This window comes from Mya arenaria, chromosome 5 (genome assembly GCF_026914265.1).
Source record: "Mya arenaria isolate MELC-2E11 chromosome 5, ASM2691426v1".
Taxonomy (NCBI): Eukaryota; Metazoa; Mollusca; class Bivalvia; order Myida; family Myidae; genus Mya; species Mya arenaria.
The window spans coordinates 32,349,628-32,371,120 of NC_069126.1; the positions used below are offsets into that span (position 1 = coordinate 32,349,628).

A 21,493-nucleotide genomic window follows, 5' to 3' on the forward strand; every position below is an offset into this window, starting at 1 on the left:
ACATGTATCTATACACATATACAAGGTTTATTTGAATCGGACGAATTAAGGCAAAATAATGCCGACGAAGCGTGAATCATTATGCTGAGTGAATGGATTTAAATACTTCGTCTCTCTCAAATACCGAACGTCATATTAAAACGTTTCATTTTTGGACCTTCGTTTTTAATGTTTTAAAGGATTAAAATTAATTTTCTGTATGAAGAACCATTGACATTACACTTAGTTAGATTTTGTCTCTGTGATGTTTAAATACCCAGTATTACGGTTTCTTCCATCCATGTTTATATTTGTTTTCTGACAAAGAATGACAATTGTTTCTTGAGATTATTTCAAATTCTAGTCTTGGACTTGTTGCTTCTTGTCATGTAATAGTGCTGTTGTTGTTCTGTTAAACTAATAAATACATAAATATGGTTATAAACTTGTGTCCAGTTTCCTTTAAGCCATATTTGATGGTGTTGTATTGGCAGACAATATTTCATCATTTTTCAAACGCTATACTATTTCATTCCAAAGGTTTGAATAAAAAAAAAAAAAAAAAAAAAAAAAACACCTACCTACCGACCCTGTTTTTTTTTAGGCATGTGACCAGAAACAAGACATTTTTTTTTTGGCCTAACTGTAACTTTTAGTGTTCACTCGGTGAAACATATTACGACCATACATTGAATTAATCAATTATCCTCTCTCTCTTTGCGCGCGTTAAATTCATTGTTATTTAACTAGTATATTAACGCATGCCTGTCTTATTTTTATTCGCATGTCACGCGATTAGGTAAAATGACGGACTCTAGATGGGATGATAATTGTTGCTTTTTTTAATCGGGCTATTGAAATATGCTATACGTACGCTACAAAAATCTGTTAAAACATCAACATCATATGATAATGAGGGAAATTATGCGTTTATCTGTGAGCAGGACCTCTCCACCACCCTCCTGCTCCAATTCCTGGTCATCTAACAGAGAGTCGATAACTCCTCGTGGTTGCCCGGGTGTCCGCGTGGCCTGAAATATGTTATCGCAATTTTAGTGTCTTTAATCTTATTGATAATTAGCTCCGTAAAAATCAAGTGTGTAAGTTCATACAAATACAGTAGAGGCGAAATAACAGCAAGATGTCACGGCCGGTTTCAGTTTCACCTCCGTTTGAAAGCATATGACGAGTCAAAGATCGTCCCACTATTGGGACCCGAGACAACAACATCCTTCAACAGAGGCCTTGGTAATGGGTGTGTAAGCTTATTTATACTCGCACTCGGGCCTTGCCCATTTGGCGAGTGCTCTGTTAAGATTGTTAGTCATTTTAGTTTTGTGGACCATATTGCACAGACAGAACAGGGTTTCCGCCAGGAATTTCATAAGGCATGTCGGGAGGGGAGGGTGCGAAAACGTCGATTTTTTTTTTCGTAATCAAAATGGTGCAATTTCGTGCATTTTAAACAAGTTTACAGCTATGTTCCTTTGATTTAGAATTACAAAAACAAGTCCGAAAAATATTTGGGAAAAGGTGTAATTGTGTTGTTTTTTTCATTTATTATTGGTATTTCTCAGGTATTCCGACAATACAATACCGACGATATCGATCGACTCATGTTTCGTTTAGTGTGGGTATTATTTATATTGACACCGTTGACGTCACAGTAAAATGTGTAAAACACGCTGTCTGCATGCTGAAACACAAAAAAGCTCGGAGCAAAGCGACGGCTCGTGGGTGTATATGAAGCTGCAACAGCTAATAATTTTGAATAACTTAATGGGAATGTGAGATTTATTTATTTTCTAAATAAATGAAAAGAACGATAAAATAATCAAAGTTTAATAATAAGCAACACAAAATATAGCTTCACATGACTCAATTACATTCGACAACATAGCATGGCAATCAAACTAGGAGGCGGCGTTTCTCTCTCGCCCACTCGGACACCATCTTCTCTGCCTCCATCTTCGAGAAGTCCGCTACACTAGGGCCTTCCATAGAAACGCGTAACACTGCGTTTAGCGCTTCATTTTGCAGCCGGTTTCGCTGTGCCGTCTTTACCCGTTTCAGTGTGGAGAAACCGCGCTCGCAATCTGCGGTCGATGTTGGGAGCAGTAGACCCACTGCTGCCAACAGACGAAGGTTGGGCATCGCCTCCTTCAGCGGGCCGGCGACCTTCTCCATTAGCACGGTTGTCGACGTTTTCTGGAGCCCGAGGTCTTGATGAATGGTGTTCTTGAGGACGCTGTACTCGGAGGCGGCCTCGGTGGCATCTGGGAGAACTGCGGTAAACCGCTCAACCAGCATCTGCAAATTAGAAATAATGTTTGAGTTATTTTTTTATTGAACTAAATTTGTGCAACTCTTGTTAAAAAATCGCATCTTTAAGAAGAGGGTGTTTGTTTTCACGTGTTAAAGAAAAATAATGTAAAAATGATATACGTAAACTATATTAATTAACACTACAACTCTGGTAGATTTCCATTCCTCTAATTACCTGTAGTTCGTCCTTGCAGTAGTCGTTCCGCTCCGCCTGGTCTTCCGGTACTGTAGTGGGGTTAAACATAGAGAATGCCTCCAGCACGGGGATGTGGGGAAATCTGCTCTCCAGATTGTTGACAACGGCGTCGATGAACTTGTCAAAGACGTTACTCTTAAATTCGGAAACGTCGTTCGCGCTAGGTTTCTTGAAGCGAAACGGCTGGTCTGACAGTTGTCCTATTGTAACGGGAAGCTCTCTGAAGTTAAGTTCTTGGTGCTCCTTCATAGACCGGACCGTAGTGATGGCACCCATCACAAGAGTTCCGACCGTGCTGTAGACAGCGTCCTTCGTCTGAAATGTGAATCAAAAAGTGCATCCATGACAGTGAATATATATTACAGGTGCTCAACTATCAATGCATTTTTACTTCATTTATTTGAAGATAAAACATGTTTATATACTAGCTTTTGTATCAAGGTAAAATATATTTTGAATAAATTCTCATTTTAATAAAAACAGATGTTTTCATTGTTCATTGCGCTGATGTTACATACCTGCAGCGCAAGGGACAGGTTCGCCAGTACGGGCAACACATCGGACATCATCATCAGAGCTGCCACGAATCGTTAAAGAACCAGGGTAGCTCGAACCAGGGTTACATTCTGAGAATGTAACCCTGGTTCGAGCTACCCTGGTTCTTTAACGTGCACCAGTGTATAGCATGGCACACAGGACTCCCATTTAACGTCCCTCCCGGAAGACGATTAGTTTTTTTTAGTGATGCGACGGGGGATCGAATCTGCAACCCCTGGATTGATAGTCAAGTGTGTTACCTCAAAACAACGGATCCGCCTTGGTAAAAATACGGAATGACTTTTTATATAGGCGAGGTGGCCTAAACCCTGTTTGTTACACCTTATCCTTTCAGCTCATCGCGGCCAGCGGGCATCTCAGTAATCGGATCAAATACGACCACCCGAAAAAACAATTCTCGTTGACACATACTAGTATCCTTCAGTAATTATGGAATCAGGATCAGCAAACATCAACCGAGTAACTAAAATTTCCCCTAAGGAAAAGCGCGTAATGCCTGGACGATCGTCCCTGAAACATTCCCCAGTACTGAGCCATCATCGCACTATAATATTTTCTCACTTGTCCAAAACTGCAGACTGTTAAAATAGTATTCATAACACGTATATTTAGATGCAGCTATGAATAGATAAGTAATTACCCTTTGATGCATAATGTAGCGTTCGATGACTCGCTGTTTTGCACGGATTACTTTGTTGTAAACGAGTTTATTTTTGTACAAAAACTCCTCTCCATAATAAGTTGGTGATCGATCGTTTGTATGCATTTTTAGTTCGTCTGCTGTGGTGACATAGCGGATTGCTTGTTCACTGTTTAGGAGCAAAAATTTTGAATTGAAAATACTGAGTAAGTAGTAATCTCCATATACGTCTGCATATTCGTGCAACTTTTGAAGTAAGTTGTCTGGAGTGATTTAGAAGCCCATTCCAACAATAGGAAAGCCCTTTGGTCCAGGGATTTCCCTGTCACTTGGTTTCTTCATTAACATCCAATAAACAGCCAACAGTAGCAGAAGTAGTACAAAACAATCATGGTAAATGCTTTGTATCAAAATCTAACAATGTGCATCAACTTTTCGTCGTCGTTTGTAATATTAGCATCAACTGCATTAGCTTTAAACTGTTCAACTCCATCGTCTGTTTATTTTCTTGTAATTATTTTCGCCGAATGGTTATTTTGCAAATGTCTTATGCGTGACAGTTACTGATAACCCGTTTTTGGATATGCATGTTCGTGTTTGTCCTATATCTGGGGAATATCACGTAGTTTCTTAAGTACATTGGCAAATAACATGGCTGCAAATGAACCGTGTCTTCGACGGCTAAATGAAGGCTATACTCATTGTTACTGATAATAAAAGTTACGGGGCTATCTCATATCGGATAACCTTCTAATCCTGTAACGTATATATCACGTCGACAACTTGTTTACATGTCTAAATGTTTCATATATTCAACGGAATACCGTCATCGGAATCGAAAGATGGACGCCATTTTGGTACGATTTAAATTTGGTGAAAAAATATTGGGTCACCGCTTGACCAGTCCTGGACCAATGGCGTTGCGTCTTTTATGTTGGAGGCGGGATATTATAGAATCTGTAGGATAGATGCTGAGTACGTGCATAGTAACTTAAATTGATATCGCGCTTAGAGATTTTAACTATTTTCGCACATTGTCGGAGTTTTTTATTTGGTTATTTTCAGCGCAAAAAATAGGTTTACTGCAAATATTCCTATTAAATAATGATTACGTTTGTAAATGTATCCTTTGTGACAAATAACCAGCGGTACTTTGGTTGACAAAATAATTATGAAAATATTTCAGAGCAAGTACAAAGTCTGAACATAATAGTTATGAGTACACTGGCTGAACGATTCGGAGCGATATTATGTTCCACTTTAAGCACATGTTTATCAAGTCATTAAATGGTTCGGCGGTAATGTCCAGCTTAGCGTTTCGAGATGGTTAGTTATTACATGTAGTTCTCAAATTCGTCCAATTATTAATCCTGGTGAATACAAAAAAAGGGTAATGAATTGAATAAAAATCATATATTATCCAATGTTTTAATTTGTCAAATGGTGATTCCAGTATATTTCTTTTGATGTTACATGTAACTGGGAACTTTAGTCGTTTAATACCCGGAGCCATATTTCGCTTTTAAAAGTTACATGACACCTTGTTATGAATAAGTCCACATTCTGTGATTAATATACTTGCTTTTACCAAAGAGTCTATTGAATCTATTTGTTCATGCAGTTTTGTGTACAGAAGAATCTTAGCTAAAAATAGTACATTTTCCTTAAATTCAGTTCCCTTAACGGTTTTATTCCGCATGTAGTATCAAAGTGTTACGCTTGGTGTGTTTATCAAATTCAAATATCAGGGTGAGGAATCACGTGACTTAAAGGGGTTCTCACATGGGTCACCACGGGTCACAACCAATGTAATTACACATGTAAGTGACGTTAAATTTTAAATAACTTTTTTGACATAAATTATATGAAAATATTTCCTAGCTTTCAAAGACTATGCTAAAATCTGCTTCTACACGTTTGAAATATTTTAGGTTTGCTTGTATTTTAATTTTACTCCTTCATCTCCGGCAAGCTCGAACTTTTTCATGAGAGTGTTCCGAATGCAATTTTAATGTTTCCCTTAGAATTTTTTAAAATAGATATATGTAACCAAAATGTGTTTTATGATCGGTATATCAACAATGTTGATATATACTTAAATAATTCTGCTCATACTAAACCATGTTCGTAAATGGCAATGCTCAAAGCGAACTTCGTAACAACTAATTCTGATATCAGTATTCATTACAAGAATGGAAACTACAGGGACGACCTCTGAAGCCTAAAATGTATCCAAGATCATGTTTGAGCGCCCAAGGTTCAAGGTCAAGTTTGAAAGAAGCGTTAGAGGTTCACCATATGATTTCTAATCATGAGGATGAAGTGAAAACCGCACGAATTACGTGATAAGATATAAGTTGATATATTTATATATGACATGTAAATTTTGCAATAAAAATGTATCAAGTTATCAAATAATATTGTCGTTGTTCATCTTGGTTAGTTTAAAACGATAATTTATGCTAAGACATATGCTGGCATTTACTATCGTGTTTCTTATGAAAATGTTTTTGCTGCTGCTGCTGCTGCTCATGATAATGATGATGATCAGGTGCGGATCCAGGAATTGACGTTTGAGGGGGCAAAAAAATAGTCATGCGCGTCTCCACCGAAACTTAAATGTATATTGTTTAATAGGCTGACAGGGGTACTCCCCCATGAGGTTTTTAACAATTCAAGTCCGAAATGTTGTATTTCGAGCGCATTTTATAACTTTTCTTCTCCGGTATTGAACTACAAAGTTAACATGATAATAATAATAATAATAATAATAATAATAATAATAATAATAATAATAATAATAATAATAAGACTTAGTGTATAATTAATCAAAGCACTGAAGGCGCTGAAGTTGCGATTGTCGAGGAAAGAGTGCTTTCAACGTAAATGAATAGAGGATAAAAAAATAATATTGTAAGGTTGAAACAAAATGGGTGACAATTAGAAAGTAACACATAGCTTACAGTAACTTGAATGAATAATAATATACGTGTTGACAAGTATAAGATCTCAATGAAAATACTTAGGATTCATGGATTTGCTTCCGCAAAAATCGAATTCTCCAAGTTCGGAGCAGCTTCCAACAAGCCCAACAGTAAGCAATATTAAAATACATGCCAACATGAAAGTACTTATATCAATATCAATGTAAGTGGACTATATAAACGAGTGAAAGCTTACTTTCACAAACATAGAAACTCGTCTGTAACGAAACTTGAATATAACGACATTTAACATATATACCGACAATGTTGTTTGGTGCATTTACTTTGATTTGTTATGTAAAGCAACCTATTTTAACCAACGATATGTTCATACATACTACGAAAATTGGAATCAGTTGACGTTGGTAAGAAAAGTTTATCGGCATAACAAGATGAATATATGTCTGCGAGATGAACAAAATATAAACCAAGCACTGAAAATAAAACTTATAAATAAGCAGCACACTGTCAAGTGAACACAACATAACTATTTTCCAACAGTACGGCAGTGTAAAGCACTATAAAAATTAAGTCAAAAATCGTAGAACGCAGCAACAGATAAAGGACTTTAACGTAAACCTTCAAATGTGAGGTATATGAGTATATGAGGTTTTGCAGAAGGAAACATGGTTAAGGGTATACAATACTTTAAAATGGACAGTTACTTTTAGGCTCGGTCAGTCATAAAAACAGCCATTCAAATGTGAGGTATATGAGTATATGAGGTTTTGCAGAAGGAAACATGATTAAGGGTAGATACAAAATGTGTATATAATGTCAAACTAAGGCTCACAGTTGGACTAACTAATTGTATGTGACTGGTCAGCTATACCAGTTTATACATCGGCTTCATCGGACAACATGTACTAAAAAAGTTATGGGTTCGCTACACCTATGCATAGCAATTGTCAGTACTACCATAAGTTTCGTGTACATATTTTTTATAACGGTTTTAACATTTTTTATGAGATACGACCATACCTAAGTTTTTTATATACACGACTTTATGTGACGAAATCTTACGAAATGGATCGTCCCTTGAATTGTACATCTAATTCTTCAATGATAATAACGGGCATGTTATAAATGTGTGTCCTTATACAGAACACCCTTCTATACTTAATCCTCCGCATTATTCAATATTTGTTCCTTATATATGTGATCTGCACTTATCATGTAATATAATGATTTTTTTGATAATCTTATTTTTCTGCCCCAAACCGTAGAAAAACTAATTTTAAGAATTTGTGTCCATATATGGACTTAATTAAATGAATTTCTGGAAACCACCATAAAAAGATATAACATATAACTGTATTACCCGATGCCCTATATGAATGTAATTAACTATTTGGACTGTTTTACAAATAGTTATCAACATTACAATGTTTTGAACTGTTGACCGATAAACAGTATGAACTGTTACCCGCGCGTGAGGCTACGTCATATGTACGTCATGGGTTTTACCTAGATTCTAAAATAAACTGCATATCGTTTAAACTCGTAAATATTGGTTTTGTAATTTTAATTGGTTCACGGAGAATTCTGAAGAAGTTCAATCGTCTATACGATCAAGATCATTACCAGACGTAAACAAATCAATATCGGACGTAAACAAACAATGCCACGATTTGAAGATGTTTCCGAGATTCATGGAGATTGATCTCAACAATTTGTGATATTGATGTTTGTTGTGAAACTTCGATATATTCCCTTAACAAAAGGTTTTGTCTTTTTCGCGTTTGAACAAAAATAATATATGTAATAAGGTAATAAAACAGTTGCTGCATGGGCATTTGTGTTACAGTCAAGGCTGTTGTCCCGAGGTGGAGTGGATGACTTCTGAACCGTTGTCCCGAGGCCGAAACAGTTCAGAATGTTCATCCCCGACACCGATGCCCATGCCCATGAAACACCTGTATAATGTTACACATCTTTGATATTTCTCTAAACAACATGTTGCACTATTCCGTTTCAGGTTGTTCTCAGTAAACATTTGATGGATTTTAACTACTACTACTACTACTACTGTGCTGCTACTGCTACTGCTGCTGCTGCTACTGCTACTGCTACTGCTACTGCTACTGCTACTGCTACTACTACTACTACTAAATAATAATGTCTCTAGCTATTAGTTTTCATTGTGTCTGACAGAATACACTTTACCATATGGTCTAGGTCATTTCTTAGGGGCGGGAGGGGGATGTGTACATAAACTAAATAGTTTCACAATATATTTTTTATGCATGGAAAGCTTCACTACCTAATAGGCTATGTGTATTCTAACTGCATATTATGACAATGTGCTCTTAAAGGGACTGTGTCACAGATTGGCACCAAAAATTTTTTTTTTCTGTAACGCATCTCAGGACAATTATCTTATAGAATGTGTTACGCTTTGATATCATAATTGTAAAAAAAAAGTACCAAAATGTAAAAAACAAATTGTGTCGGAGACCGGGTTCGAACCCGCGTCGCCAAAATTGAAATCCAGTGTCTTACTGACTGAGCTATTAAGGCTTATTCTAAACCGGTGACATAATCAAGCTAAACACCTACCTAAAAATGATATACGTAAACTATATTAATTAACACTACAACTCTGGTAGATTTCCATTCCTCTAATTACCTGTAGTTCGTCCTTGCAGTGGTCGTTCCGCTCCGCCTGGTCTTCCGGTACTGTAGTGGGGTTAAACATAGAGAATGCCTCCAGCACGGGGATGTGGGGAAATCTGCTCTCCAGATTGTTGACAACGGCGTCGATGAACTTGTCAAAGACGTTACTCTTAAATTCGGAAACGTCGTTCGCGCTAGGTTTCTTGAAGCGAAACGGCTGGTCTGACAGTTGTCCTATTGTAACGGGAAGCTCTCTGAAGTTAAGTTCTGGGTGCTCCTTCATAGACCGGACCGTAGTGATGGCACCCATCACAAGAGTTCCGACCGTGCTGTAGACAGCGTCCTTCGTCTGAAATGTGAATCAAAAAGTGCATCCATGACAGTGAATATATATTACAGGTGCTCAACTATCAATGCATTTTTACTTCATTTATTTGAAGATAAAACATGTTTATATACTAGCTTTTGTATCAAGGTAAAATATATTTTGAATAAATTCTCATTTTAATAAAAACAGATGTTTTCATTGTTCATTGCGCTGATGTTACATACCTGCAGCGCAAGGGACAGGTTCGCCAGTACGGGCAACACATCGGACATCATCATCAGAGCTGCCACGAATCGTTAAAGAACCAGGGTAGCTCGAACCAGGGTTACATTCTGAGAATGTAACCCTGGTTCGAGCTACCCTGGTTCTTTAACGTGCACCAGTGTATAGCATGGCACACAGGACTCCCATTTAACGTCCCTCCCGGAAGACGATTAGTTTTTTTTTAGTGATGCGACGGGGGATCGAATCTGCGACCCCTGGATTGATAGTCAAGTGTGTTACCTCAAAACAACGGATCCGCCTTGGTAAAAATACGGAATGACTTTTTATATAGGCGAGGTGGCCTAAACCCTGTTTGTTACACCTTATCCTTTCAGCTCATCGCGGCCAGCGGGCATCTCAGTAATCGGATCAAATACGACCACCCGAAAAAACAATTCTCGTTGACACATACTAGTATCCTTCAGTAATTATGGAATCAGGATCAGCAAACATCAACCGAGTAACTAAAATTTCCCCTAAGGAAAAGCGCGTAATGCCTGGACGATCGTCCCTGAAACGTTCCCCAGTACTGAGCCATCATCGCACTATAATATTTTCTCACTTGTCCAAAACTGCAGACTGTTAAAATAGTATTCATAACACGTATATTTAGATGCAGCTATGAATAGATAAGTAATTACCCTTTGATGCATAATGTAGCGTTCGATGACTCGCTGTTTTGCACGGATTACTTTGTTGTAAACGAGTTTATTTTTGTACAAAAACTCCTCTCCATAATAAGTTGGTGATCGATCGTTTGTATGCATTTTTAGTTCGTCTGCTGTGGTGACATAGCGGATTGCTTGTTCACTGTTTAGGAGCAAAAATTTTGAATTGAAAATACTGAGTAAGTAGTAATCTCCATATACGTCTGCATATTCGTGCAACTTTTGAAGTAAGTTGTCTGGAGTGATTTAGAAGCCCATTCCAACAATAGGAAAGCCCTTTGGTCCAGGGATTTCCCTGTCACTTGGTTTCTTCATTAACATCCAATAAACAGCCAACAGTAGCAGAAGTAGTACAAAACAATCATGGTAAATGCTTTGTATCAAAATCTAACAATGTGCATCAACTTTTCGTCGTCGTTTGTAATATTAGCATCAACTGCATTAGCTTTAAACTGTTCAACTCCATCGTCTGTTTATTTTCTTGTAATTATTTTCGCCGAATGGTTATTTTGCAAATGTCTTATGCGTGACAGTTACTGATAACCCGTTTTTGGATATGCATGTTCGTGTTTGTCCTATATCTGGGGAATATCACGTAGTTTCTTAAGTACATTGGCAAATAACATGGCTGCAAATGAACCGTGTCTTCGACGGCTAAATGAAGGCTATACTCATTGTTACTGATAATAAAAGTTACGGGGCTATCTCATATCGGATAACCTTCTAATCCTGTAACGTATATATCACGTCGACAACTTGTTTACATGTCTAAATGTTTCATATATTCAACGGAATACCGTCATCGGAATCGAAAGATGGACGCCATTTTGGTACGATTTAAATTTGGTGAAAAAATATTGGGTCACCGCTTGACCAGTCCTGGACCAATGGCGTTGCGTCTTTTATGTTGGAGGCGGGATATTATAGAATCTGTAGGATAGATGCTGAGTACGTGCATAGTAACTTAAATTGATATCGCGCTTAGAGATTTTAATTATTTTCGCGCACATTGTCGGAGTTTTTTATTTGGTTATTTTCAGCGCATAATAATAATAATAATAATAATAATAAGACTTAGTGTATAATTAATCAAAGCACTGAAGGCGCTGAAGTTGCGATTGTCGAGGAAAGAGTGCTTTCAACGTAAATGAATAGAGGATAAAAAAATAATATTGTAAGGTTGAAACAAAATGGGTGACAATTAGAAAGTAACACATAGCTTACAGTAACTTGAATGAATAATAATATACGTGTTGACAAGTATAAGATCTCAATGAAAATACTTAGGATTCATGGATTTGCTTCCGCAAAAATCGAATTCTCCAAGTTCGGAGCAGCTTGCAACAAGCCCAACAGTAAGCAATATTAAAATACATGCCAACATGAAAGTACTTATATCAATATCAATGTAAGTGGACTATATAAACGAGTGAAAGCTTACTTTCACGAACATAGAAACTCGTCTGTAACGAAACTTGAATATAACGACATTTAACATATATACCGACAATGTTGTTTGGTGCATTTACTTTGATTTGTTATGTAAAGCAACCTATTTTAACCAACGATATGTTCATACATACTACGAAAATTGGAATCAGTTGACGTTGGTAAGAAAAGTTTATCGGCATAACAAGATGAATATATGTCTGCGAGATGAACAAAATATAAACCAAGCACTGAAAATAAAACTTATAAATAAGCAGCACACTGTCAAGTGAACACAACATAACTATTTTCCAACAGTACGGCAGTGTAAAGCACTATAAAAATTAAGTCAAAAATCGTAGAACGCAGCAACAGATAAAGGACTTTAACGTAAACCTTCAAATGTGAGGTATATGAGTATATGAGGTTTTGCAGAAGGAAACATGGTTAAGGGTATACAATACTTTAAAATGGACAGTTACTTTTAGGCTCGGTCAGTCATAAAAACAGCCATTCAAATGTGAGGTATATGAGTATATGAGGTTTTGCAGAAGGAAACATGATTAAGGGTAGATACAAAATGTGTATATAATGTCAAACTAAGGCTCACAGTTGGACTAACTAATTGTATGTGACTGGTCAGCTATACCAGTTTATACATCGGCTTCATCGGACAACATGTACTAAAAAAGTTATGGGTTCGCTACACCTATGCATAGCAATTGTCAGTACTACCATAAGTTTCGTGTACATATTTTTTATAACGGTTTTAACATTTTTTATGAGATACGACCATACCTAAGTTTTTTATATACACGACTTTATGTGACGAAATCTTACGAAATGGATCGTCCCTTGAATTGTACATCTAATTCTTCAATGATAATAACGGGCATGTTATAAATGTGTGTCCTTATACAGAACACCCTTCTATACTTAATCCTCCGCATTATTCAATATTTGTTCCTTATATATGTGATCTGCACTTATCATGTAATATAATGATTTTTTTGATAATCTTATTTTTCTGCCCCAAACCGTAGAAAAACTAATTTTAAGAATTTGTGTCCATATATGGACTTAATTAAATGAATTTCTGGAAACCACCATAAAAAGATATAACATATAACTGTATTACCCGATGCCCTATATGAATGTAATTAACTATTTGGACTGTTTTACAAATAGTTATCAACATTACAATGTTTTGAACTGTTGACCGATAAACAGTATGAACTGTTACCCGCGCGTGAGGCTACGTCATATGTACGTCATGGGTTTTACCTAGATTCTAAAATAAACTGCATATCGTTTAAACTCGTAAATATTGGTTTTGTAATTTTAATTGGTTCACGGAGATTTCTGAAGAAGTTCAATCGTCTATACGATCAAGATCATTACCAGACGTAAACAAATCAATATCGGACGTAAACAAACAATGCCACGATTTGAAGATGTTTCCGAGATTCATGGAGATTGATCTCAACAATTTGTGATATTGATGTTTGTTGTGAAACTTCGATATATTCCCTTAACAAAAGTTTTTGTCTTTTTCGCGTTTGAACAAAAATAATATATGTAATAAGGTAATAAAACAGTTGCTGCATGGGCATTTGTGTTACAGTCAAGGCTGTTGTCCCGAGGTGGAGTGGATGACTTCTGAACCGTTGTCCCGAGGCCGAAACAGTTCAGAATGTTCATCCCCGACACCGATGCCCATGCCCATGAAACACCTGTATAATGTTACACATCTTTGATATTTCTCTATACAACATGTTGCACTATTCCGTTTCAGGTTGTTCTCAGTAAACATTTGATGGATTTTAACTACTACTACTACTACTACTGTGCTGCTACTGCTACTGCTGCTGCTGCTACTGCTACTGCTACTGCTACTGCTACTGCTACTGCTACTGCTACTACTACTACTACTACTACTAAATAATAATGTCTCTAGCTATTAGTTTTCATTGTGTCTGACAGAATACACTTTACCATATGGTCTAGGTCATTTCTTAGGGGCGGGAGGGGGATGTGTACATAAACTAAATAGTTTCACAATATATTTTTTATGCATGGAAAGCTTCACTACCTAATAGGCTATGTGTATTCTAACTGCATATTATGACAATGTGCTCTTAAAGGGACTGTGTCACAGATTGGCACCAAAATATTTTTTTTCTGTAACGCATCTCAGGACAATTATCTTATAGAATGTGTTACGCTTTGATATCATAATTGTAAAAAAAAAGTACCAAAATGTAAAAAACAAATTGTGTCGGAGACCGGGTTCGAACCCGCGTCGCCAAAATTGAAATCCAGTGTCTTACTGACTGAGCTATTAAGGCTTATTCTAAACCGGTGACATAATCAAGCTAAACACCTACCTCGGTAATATCACGTGATAACACCGACTAGCCAATCACGCATAAGGAATGAATTCTACCTGGTAGACATACCCAGTTATCTTTTTTAATGGAAAAATACGATATAACTGCTAAACTTAAATAAATTGTAAACTATGTGGTACTTCAGTTAGTAAGTTTCAAGGCATCGATGCCAAGTTTATGTCATTTTTCGATAATTTTTTTTTTCGCTATTTTATCATCTTTAAAGCTGCACTCTCACAGATTTACTGTTTTTAAAACTTGTTTTTATTTTTTGTCTTGAAATGAACACAATTTAAAAAAAGATGCGTTAATATCTGCAAACCAGTGATAAAAGACTGCTGACAATTATAAGATCGCAGATTTTCATATTTTATTAACTAATGTTTTACGACTTAAAGCGTTACCATCGATTTTTGACCTACAATAGAAAAAAATATCTGTGACCAAATTTTTAATCTTTTGACGTTGTATGTTTGTCATGTTACAGTATTGGGCATCGCCTTGTATTGGGAACATACATAGTATCTACCGATACTTTTAATTGCTGGTACAGACATCAAAATTATGAACAGAATGATGAAACTCACATTTTTGCAATGTTCACAAGTAGTTATTTTGAAATTCGAAACTACTTTGTTTTAACGAAATCATAATCTTAAACCGAAATACTTATTTTGTTATAACAATATATTATTTTATAACTTCGAAAAAAGGAACTATTTGTTTGTTTGATTAAAAGATAATCCGTGGTAACGATTTTTTTAGTTATAACGAAATCCGTTTTCCGTTACGAACTGTTATTTCGTTATTTCGAAATGGTATTACTTTATTTCGAAACGTAGTTCGAAACATTTCAACCGATTTTTTTTTCAAAACCAAAATACAATGAATTCTATGTCTGAGTGTTATGCACGGAATTATATGACACAAAGCTAGCATTTGATAGACAGAGCAGAGAGTGTATCGTGATAAGACACCAAACTCATCATTCGGAACTACTCTGCCATTTTTCATCGAAACCAACCTCGGATGTATATGGACAGTTTACAGTGACAGAAATCTTAACATTTAACTACGCTGCAATTAGATCGCAAAGCAATTTCAACTTAACAGTTCAACTTGATGACATTACTCTTCGGAATCTTATAAACTATTCATGCAATAATACAATTAACTGGCAACTAATTTAAACTTAGTCATACAAAATAAACGTAAAACACTACACTTGATTTATTATATTACTAAACATTTTGCAATCTACTTTAACTGATGTATCAGCATACACCCGAGGTAGTTAACGATGGAAAATGGCAGAGGTGCTCCTAATGCAAACTCATAAGCTAATGCTTAAAACTAAGTACAGCCGTCATGTGCACGTATATGGTAATTTGAAATATCATGCGTTTGCATTAATGATGACAATAAAAAATATGACATTCAAATTTGAAATCATTTATATTTTACCAGTCATACTTCAGACATAAAAACACAGCTTATCTATAAATCTCATTACATGAATGTTAAATTACTTTCGAATCGCGGCGAATACATTTAGAAAAGTCTAAATCTAAACTGTTCTGATAAATGACAATTATTATTGCGGTCGGTTTATTTTGATTAATTGCTTTACAAATTATACACTGCATACGCTTTACATAAATATTAATATACACAAATGCTTTATCAATTCTGGTTGGGATGACCGCTAAGGAACGGTCTACAAAAATGACACCTAAACCCAGTTAGCCGGTCCCATAGCACTCATTCTCACCCTTGTCTCAACCTTGACTAAGAACAGACTCTGTTTTGTGTTTGCAAAATAATTGCTCAAATGGTTCCGTTAGGTTGACATTTAGTATTGTTTACCCATAGAAAACAATGAATTTGTGGTTAAGTATAGATTTTTGTTGTCTTGTCGGCTTTGTGTTATTGTGCACATAAACTCGACCCCCCCCCCCCCCAGTAAAAATCCTTGCTAAACACCCTTAGTCATTTATTTTTATATGCTGATTTTTTGTGGAGTTTGTGTTGTTGTTTCGTGTTTCTGGTTTGTGAGTTTTTGTATCGCTCTTCTGTTTTTGCTTTTGTCCTGTGTCATTGAGCGGGGTTTATGTTAAACCTTTGGACTAATGAATTTGTGTCTGTAGTGATTCATATTAATATTAATACCCACTGCTTTAGTGGTTTACATACTGCATGCCGTCCGAATCTGTTCTCGTGTGCATGTTCGATTCTTTCTGGGGAGGTTAATTTTTCAACAAAGACCCATTTGAAGATCTTTTTGTCTGATACTTTGCCATCCCATTTCACAGTGTTATTATTAGCGTCATCAGAAAGGGTGAAGGTATAACCTTGTGTTCGTTTCATTTATACTGTTGTTATCTTTTCGTGTTAACTTATATACTATTTTTCATTATATGTAACGCCCAAACTTTTATAACACTCCGAAATGTGTTAATGAATGAATGAATGAATGAATGAATGAATGAATGAATGAATGAATGAATGAATGAATGATTGAATAACACAAGTGTGACAAGAACTTAAAATTAGAGAACTTTAAATTAAAAAGCAAAAGACCGATTTTGTTTTAACTATTTTTACAAAACTTTTCTCATGAAAGTGAAATGATAACTCCAATTTGAAGCATTTGAAAAGACGATTTTCATGGTGTTTTAATTTTGTTACACTCGGTCGTTGAATAACAATTTATCATTGCTCATATACTTGTACAACTTATGCTAAAATGCTTATAATTTCACTTTCAGATTAATTTAAAAGAAGAAGAAGACAGATAACAAAGTAGAAGTACGTATGACAAATTGAAACATAACAATACACACACACTTGTACAACATGTTTGATTCATGAAACACAAACATAAATCTTTTAAAAAATAAAATCAATATGAAATTAGTTTTAAAGAATTTTTGTCATGAACTGTGGTCACTCCCTGTTTATTTTTCAAGCAGACTTGTGACTGGCATAGGGCAGGTTACCCATTGACAAAGGAGAAGGAAATGGATACTATGTTCGCAGAACCTATTTCCAAAAGTGTTACCCACCACTACTCTGCCAGCACCCTTATTTTGAGCCCTCCCAGGCGGTATCTACTGTAGAAAGTCCTAGCGAGGAGTAGTATTGGGCCTATCGGAACATTTCAACGGGGCCACACTGGCATTTTATGGACATAACGCCGAACTTATGATCAAGATACACGAAGGGATATACTGGCGCAAGTATCTAGTGCATCAGCCGCATAGTCCGATCAGTTACGAATGGATGTCTGGTATCAACATCATGTACCTTAACCACCAGTCAGGTCTGAATACTCGTAAATATATTTCGCATATGATCTATGGAATTCTACTGAGTTCATTATCAAACACGAACCTCATGAATAAGGAGCGATTGTTTGGCTACAAACTCACTGTGTTCTTTCAAAAGCAGGTAGGAAATGGTAACTTGGATCACCGAAACCAATTTACATTTTAAATGTATGTATCGCACCTTATGAGCAAATGAGCGATTGTTTGGGGTTTTCTGCAGTTCTGTGTAGAGATGAAGTGGACAAATTATGTCATTCTTTAGTTCTATGTGGGGATAGAGTGGACAAAGTGTGTCATTCTGCAGTTCCGTGGAGACATAAAGTGGACAACTTGTGTCATTCTGCAGTTCTGTGTAGAGATGAAGTGGACAACTTGTGTCATTCTGCAGTTCCGTGTAGACATGAAATGGCCAAATTGTGTCATTCTGCAATTCTGTGTAGAGATGAAGTGGACAACTTGTGTCATTTGAAGACCTGTGATAAGATGAAGTGAACAACTTGTGTCATAGTGCATTTCTGTGTACAGATGAAGTGGGCATTTTGTGTCATTCTGAAGGTCTGTTAAGAGATGAAGCAGTCATTTTTTGTCATTCTGTAGATCTGTGTAGAGATGAAGTAAACGAACTTTGTCATTCTAAAGTTCTGTGAAGAGATAAAGTGACAACTTGTGTCATTCTGCAGTTCTGTGGAGAGATTAAGTGGACAATTTGCGTCAATATGCAATTCTGTGTGGAGCTAAAGTGACAACTTGTGTAGAGATGAAGTAGTCAATAAGTGTCATTCTGCAGTTCTGCGTAGGGATTAAGTGTACACTTTGAGTCATTTTGTAGTCCTGTAGTTCTGAGATGAAGTGGACTTTTTGTGTCATTCTGCAGTTCTTTGTAGAAATGAAAAGGAAAACTTGTGTCATTTTGCAGACTTGTTTAGAGATGAAGTGGACAAATCGTGTCCATCTACAGTTCTGTGTAGAGATGAAGTGGACAAATTGAGTCATTCTGAAGGTCTGTGTAGAGTTGAAGTTGACACCATGAGTCATTTTGTAGTGATGTGTATAGAGGAAGTAGACAACCAGTGTCATCCTGCAGTTGTGTGAAGAGATGAAGTGGACAACCTGTGACATTCTGCAGTTCTGTATAGAGATGAAGTGGACAACTTGTGTCATTCTGCAGATCTGTATAGAGATGAATAGGTAAGCTCGTGTCATTCTGCAGATCTGTGTAGAGTCGAAGTTGTCATATTGTGTCATTCTGTATACCTGCGATACCTGAGCTAAAGTGGACTACTTGTGTCATTCTGAAGTTCTCTGTAGATATGAAGTGGACAGCTTGTGTCATTTTGCAGACCTGTGAAGAGATGACGGCGACAATTTGTTTCAAATGCAGTTCTTTGTAGAGATGAAGTGGACATTTTGTGTCATTTCGCAGAGATCTGTAGAGATGAAGAGAACAACTTGTGTGATTTTGCATTGTTTGATTCTGCACTTCTATGAATAAATGGAATGGACAAAATGTGTCATTCTATAGATCTGTGTACAGATGAAGTGAAAAACTTGGGTCATTCTATAGATATGTGGAGAGATAAATAGGACAAATTGTGTCATTCTGGAAATCTGTATAGAGATGAAGTTGACAATTTGTGTCATTCTGCAGTTCTGTGTAGAGAGGAAGAGCATAACTTGAGTTAATCGGAAAATCTGAGTAGAGATGAAGTGGACAACTTGTATTCTTCTGCAGTTTGGTGTATAGATGAAGTGGACACATTGTGTGATTATGAAGTTCTATGTAGAATTGAAGTGGACAACTTCAGTCGTTCTAAAACTTCTGTGTAGATATGAGCGTTTTGCTACTGAGCTTGTTTATGTAGTTTTTAACATAAGTAATGAAGTTGGGAACTTGTATTATTCTGCGGTTCTGTGAAGAGATAGAGTGGACATTTTGTGTCTTTCTGCAGTTCTGTGTAGAGATAAAGTGAAGACCATGAGTCAAATCATGTCATTTTTCAGTTCTGTGTAGAGGTGATGTGGACGACTTGTGTTATTGTACATTTCTGTTGAGAGACGAAGTGGACAACTTGTGTCATTCTGCAGTTCTGTGTAGAGATGAAGTGGACAACTTGAGTCATTCTGAAATTTTTGTGTGGAGATGAAGTGGACAACTTGTGTCAATCTGCAGTTCTGTGTAGAGATGAAGTGGACAACTTGCGTCATCCTGAAATTCTGTGAAGAGATGAAGTGGAAAACTTGTGCCACTATGCAGACCAGTGTAGAGATGAAGTAGACAAATAGTGTCATCCTGGAGTCCCGTGTAGACATGAAGTAGACATTTGTTGATGCAGTTCTGTATAGATATGAAGTGGACAAATTTTGTCCTTCTGTAGTCCTGTCTAGACTTGTAGCTGCAAGCTGTGTCATTCTGCAATTAATTGTAAGCGATAACGCAGTTATGTGTAGAAATGAGGAGAACTTGTGGACTTCAATAGTCCGGTGTAGAGATGCTATGGATAAATCATTAATTCTGCAATTCTGTGTAGAGATGAAGTTGACAAGTTGTGTCATCCGTAGTACTGTGTAAAGATGAAATGGACAACTTGTGTCATTTTGCAGTTCTGTGTAGAGATGAAGTGAACAAGGTTTTTCATTTTGCAGTATTATGTAGAGAGTAGAGTTGAAACCTTGTAATCATGCGGTTATTTGTAGAGATGTAGCTGACAACCTGTGGCATTCCAAAGTTCTGTTGAAAGATGGAATCCTATGTAGAGGTGAGCTGGAAAGACTGTCATACTATGAATAGATAAAGTGGACAACATGTGTTTTCATACAGATATAGTATATTATGTAAATCTATAGCAGATTCAGACTGTATAACAGTATCGTCACCATAAAGGAGTACACATAAATTGAAAAAAAATCAATTAATCTGTAATCATGTTCATGTTTATCAATAACAATACCATTTACAACCAAGCTATTTAGAAAATATTGATGCAAATCATTAACAAAGAATGAAAAAGCAAAGGAGATAAACCTTCTCCTTGGCGGACGCCAACACAATATGGAAAATAGTCCAACTTTGTTCCGTTTACTTTTACACAGATTTTTGCTTGTATGTACATATTCCTAACAACATTTAAAAGGTTTCCTTGTATCTTATGTCCATGTAATTAAACCATATCATGTTTATATTAATAGTATCAAAGGCACCTTGCAGGTCAATATGGGCACATAACAATTTTGCGAGATGTGCACAGGTGTTCCAGAAGCATTTCTTAAACAAAAATGTTATCGACTGTCGAATGTGCCGGTCTAAAACCAGTTTGAAATTAGCCTAACATATCGTACTTTTCAATGAATTTTTATAATCTACTATTCAAAGCTGTAGTAAATAGCTTGCCAAAGCAACTAAGTTGTGTTATTGGGCGATAATTAGAGGGATCACACATATCACCCTTATTTTTATACACTGGGTTAATAACACCAATTGTCCAGTTTTCTGGTATAGAAGCAGTTTTTAAGACAATATTAGATAGCTGAAGATACACAATCATCATATTATTAAAAGAAGGTTTCAGGTATTCATTTATTATCTTATCATCGCCAGATGCATTGTTATTTTTAAAGAAATTCTAACAGCACGTTCAATATCTTCAAGTGTTATTTCGCTATCTAGCATGTGGTTATCGACATTTACTTTAATATCAAATACATTGTGTCCGTATTGATACCAGCTTCAAAAACAGTTGATATTTTTACCCATTTGTTAGTTAAGGATTCATATGGTGTCTATGTATTTT

At 36.2% G+C, this 21,493-nt stretch overlaps 1 protein-coding gene across 1 annotated transcript; it reads right to left on the minus strand.

Moving 5' to 3' along the window:
- Positions 1-881: 881 nt before the first annotated feature.
- On the minus strand, positions 882-9,949 carry LOC128235620 (uncharacterized). Its single transcript, XM_052950426.1, has 5 exons — positions 9,851-9,949; positions 9,312-9,647; positions 2,480-2,815; positions 1,894-2,289; positions 882-1,010 (listed from the first exon to the last, which is right to left on the minus strand). The coding sequence occupies exons 1-5, from the start codon at positions 9,902-9,904 to the stop codon at positions 882-884; spliced, it is 1,251 nt and encodes a 416-aa protein (XP_052806386.1). The 5' UTR covers positions 9,905-9,949.
- Between the last annotated feature and the right edge of the window lie 11,544 nt (positions 9,950-21,493).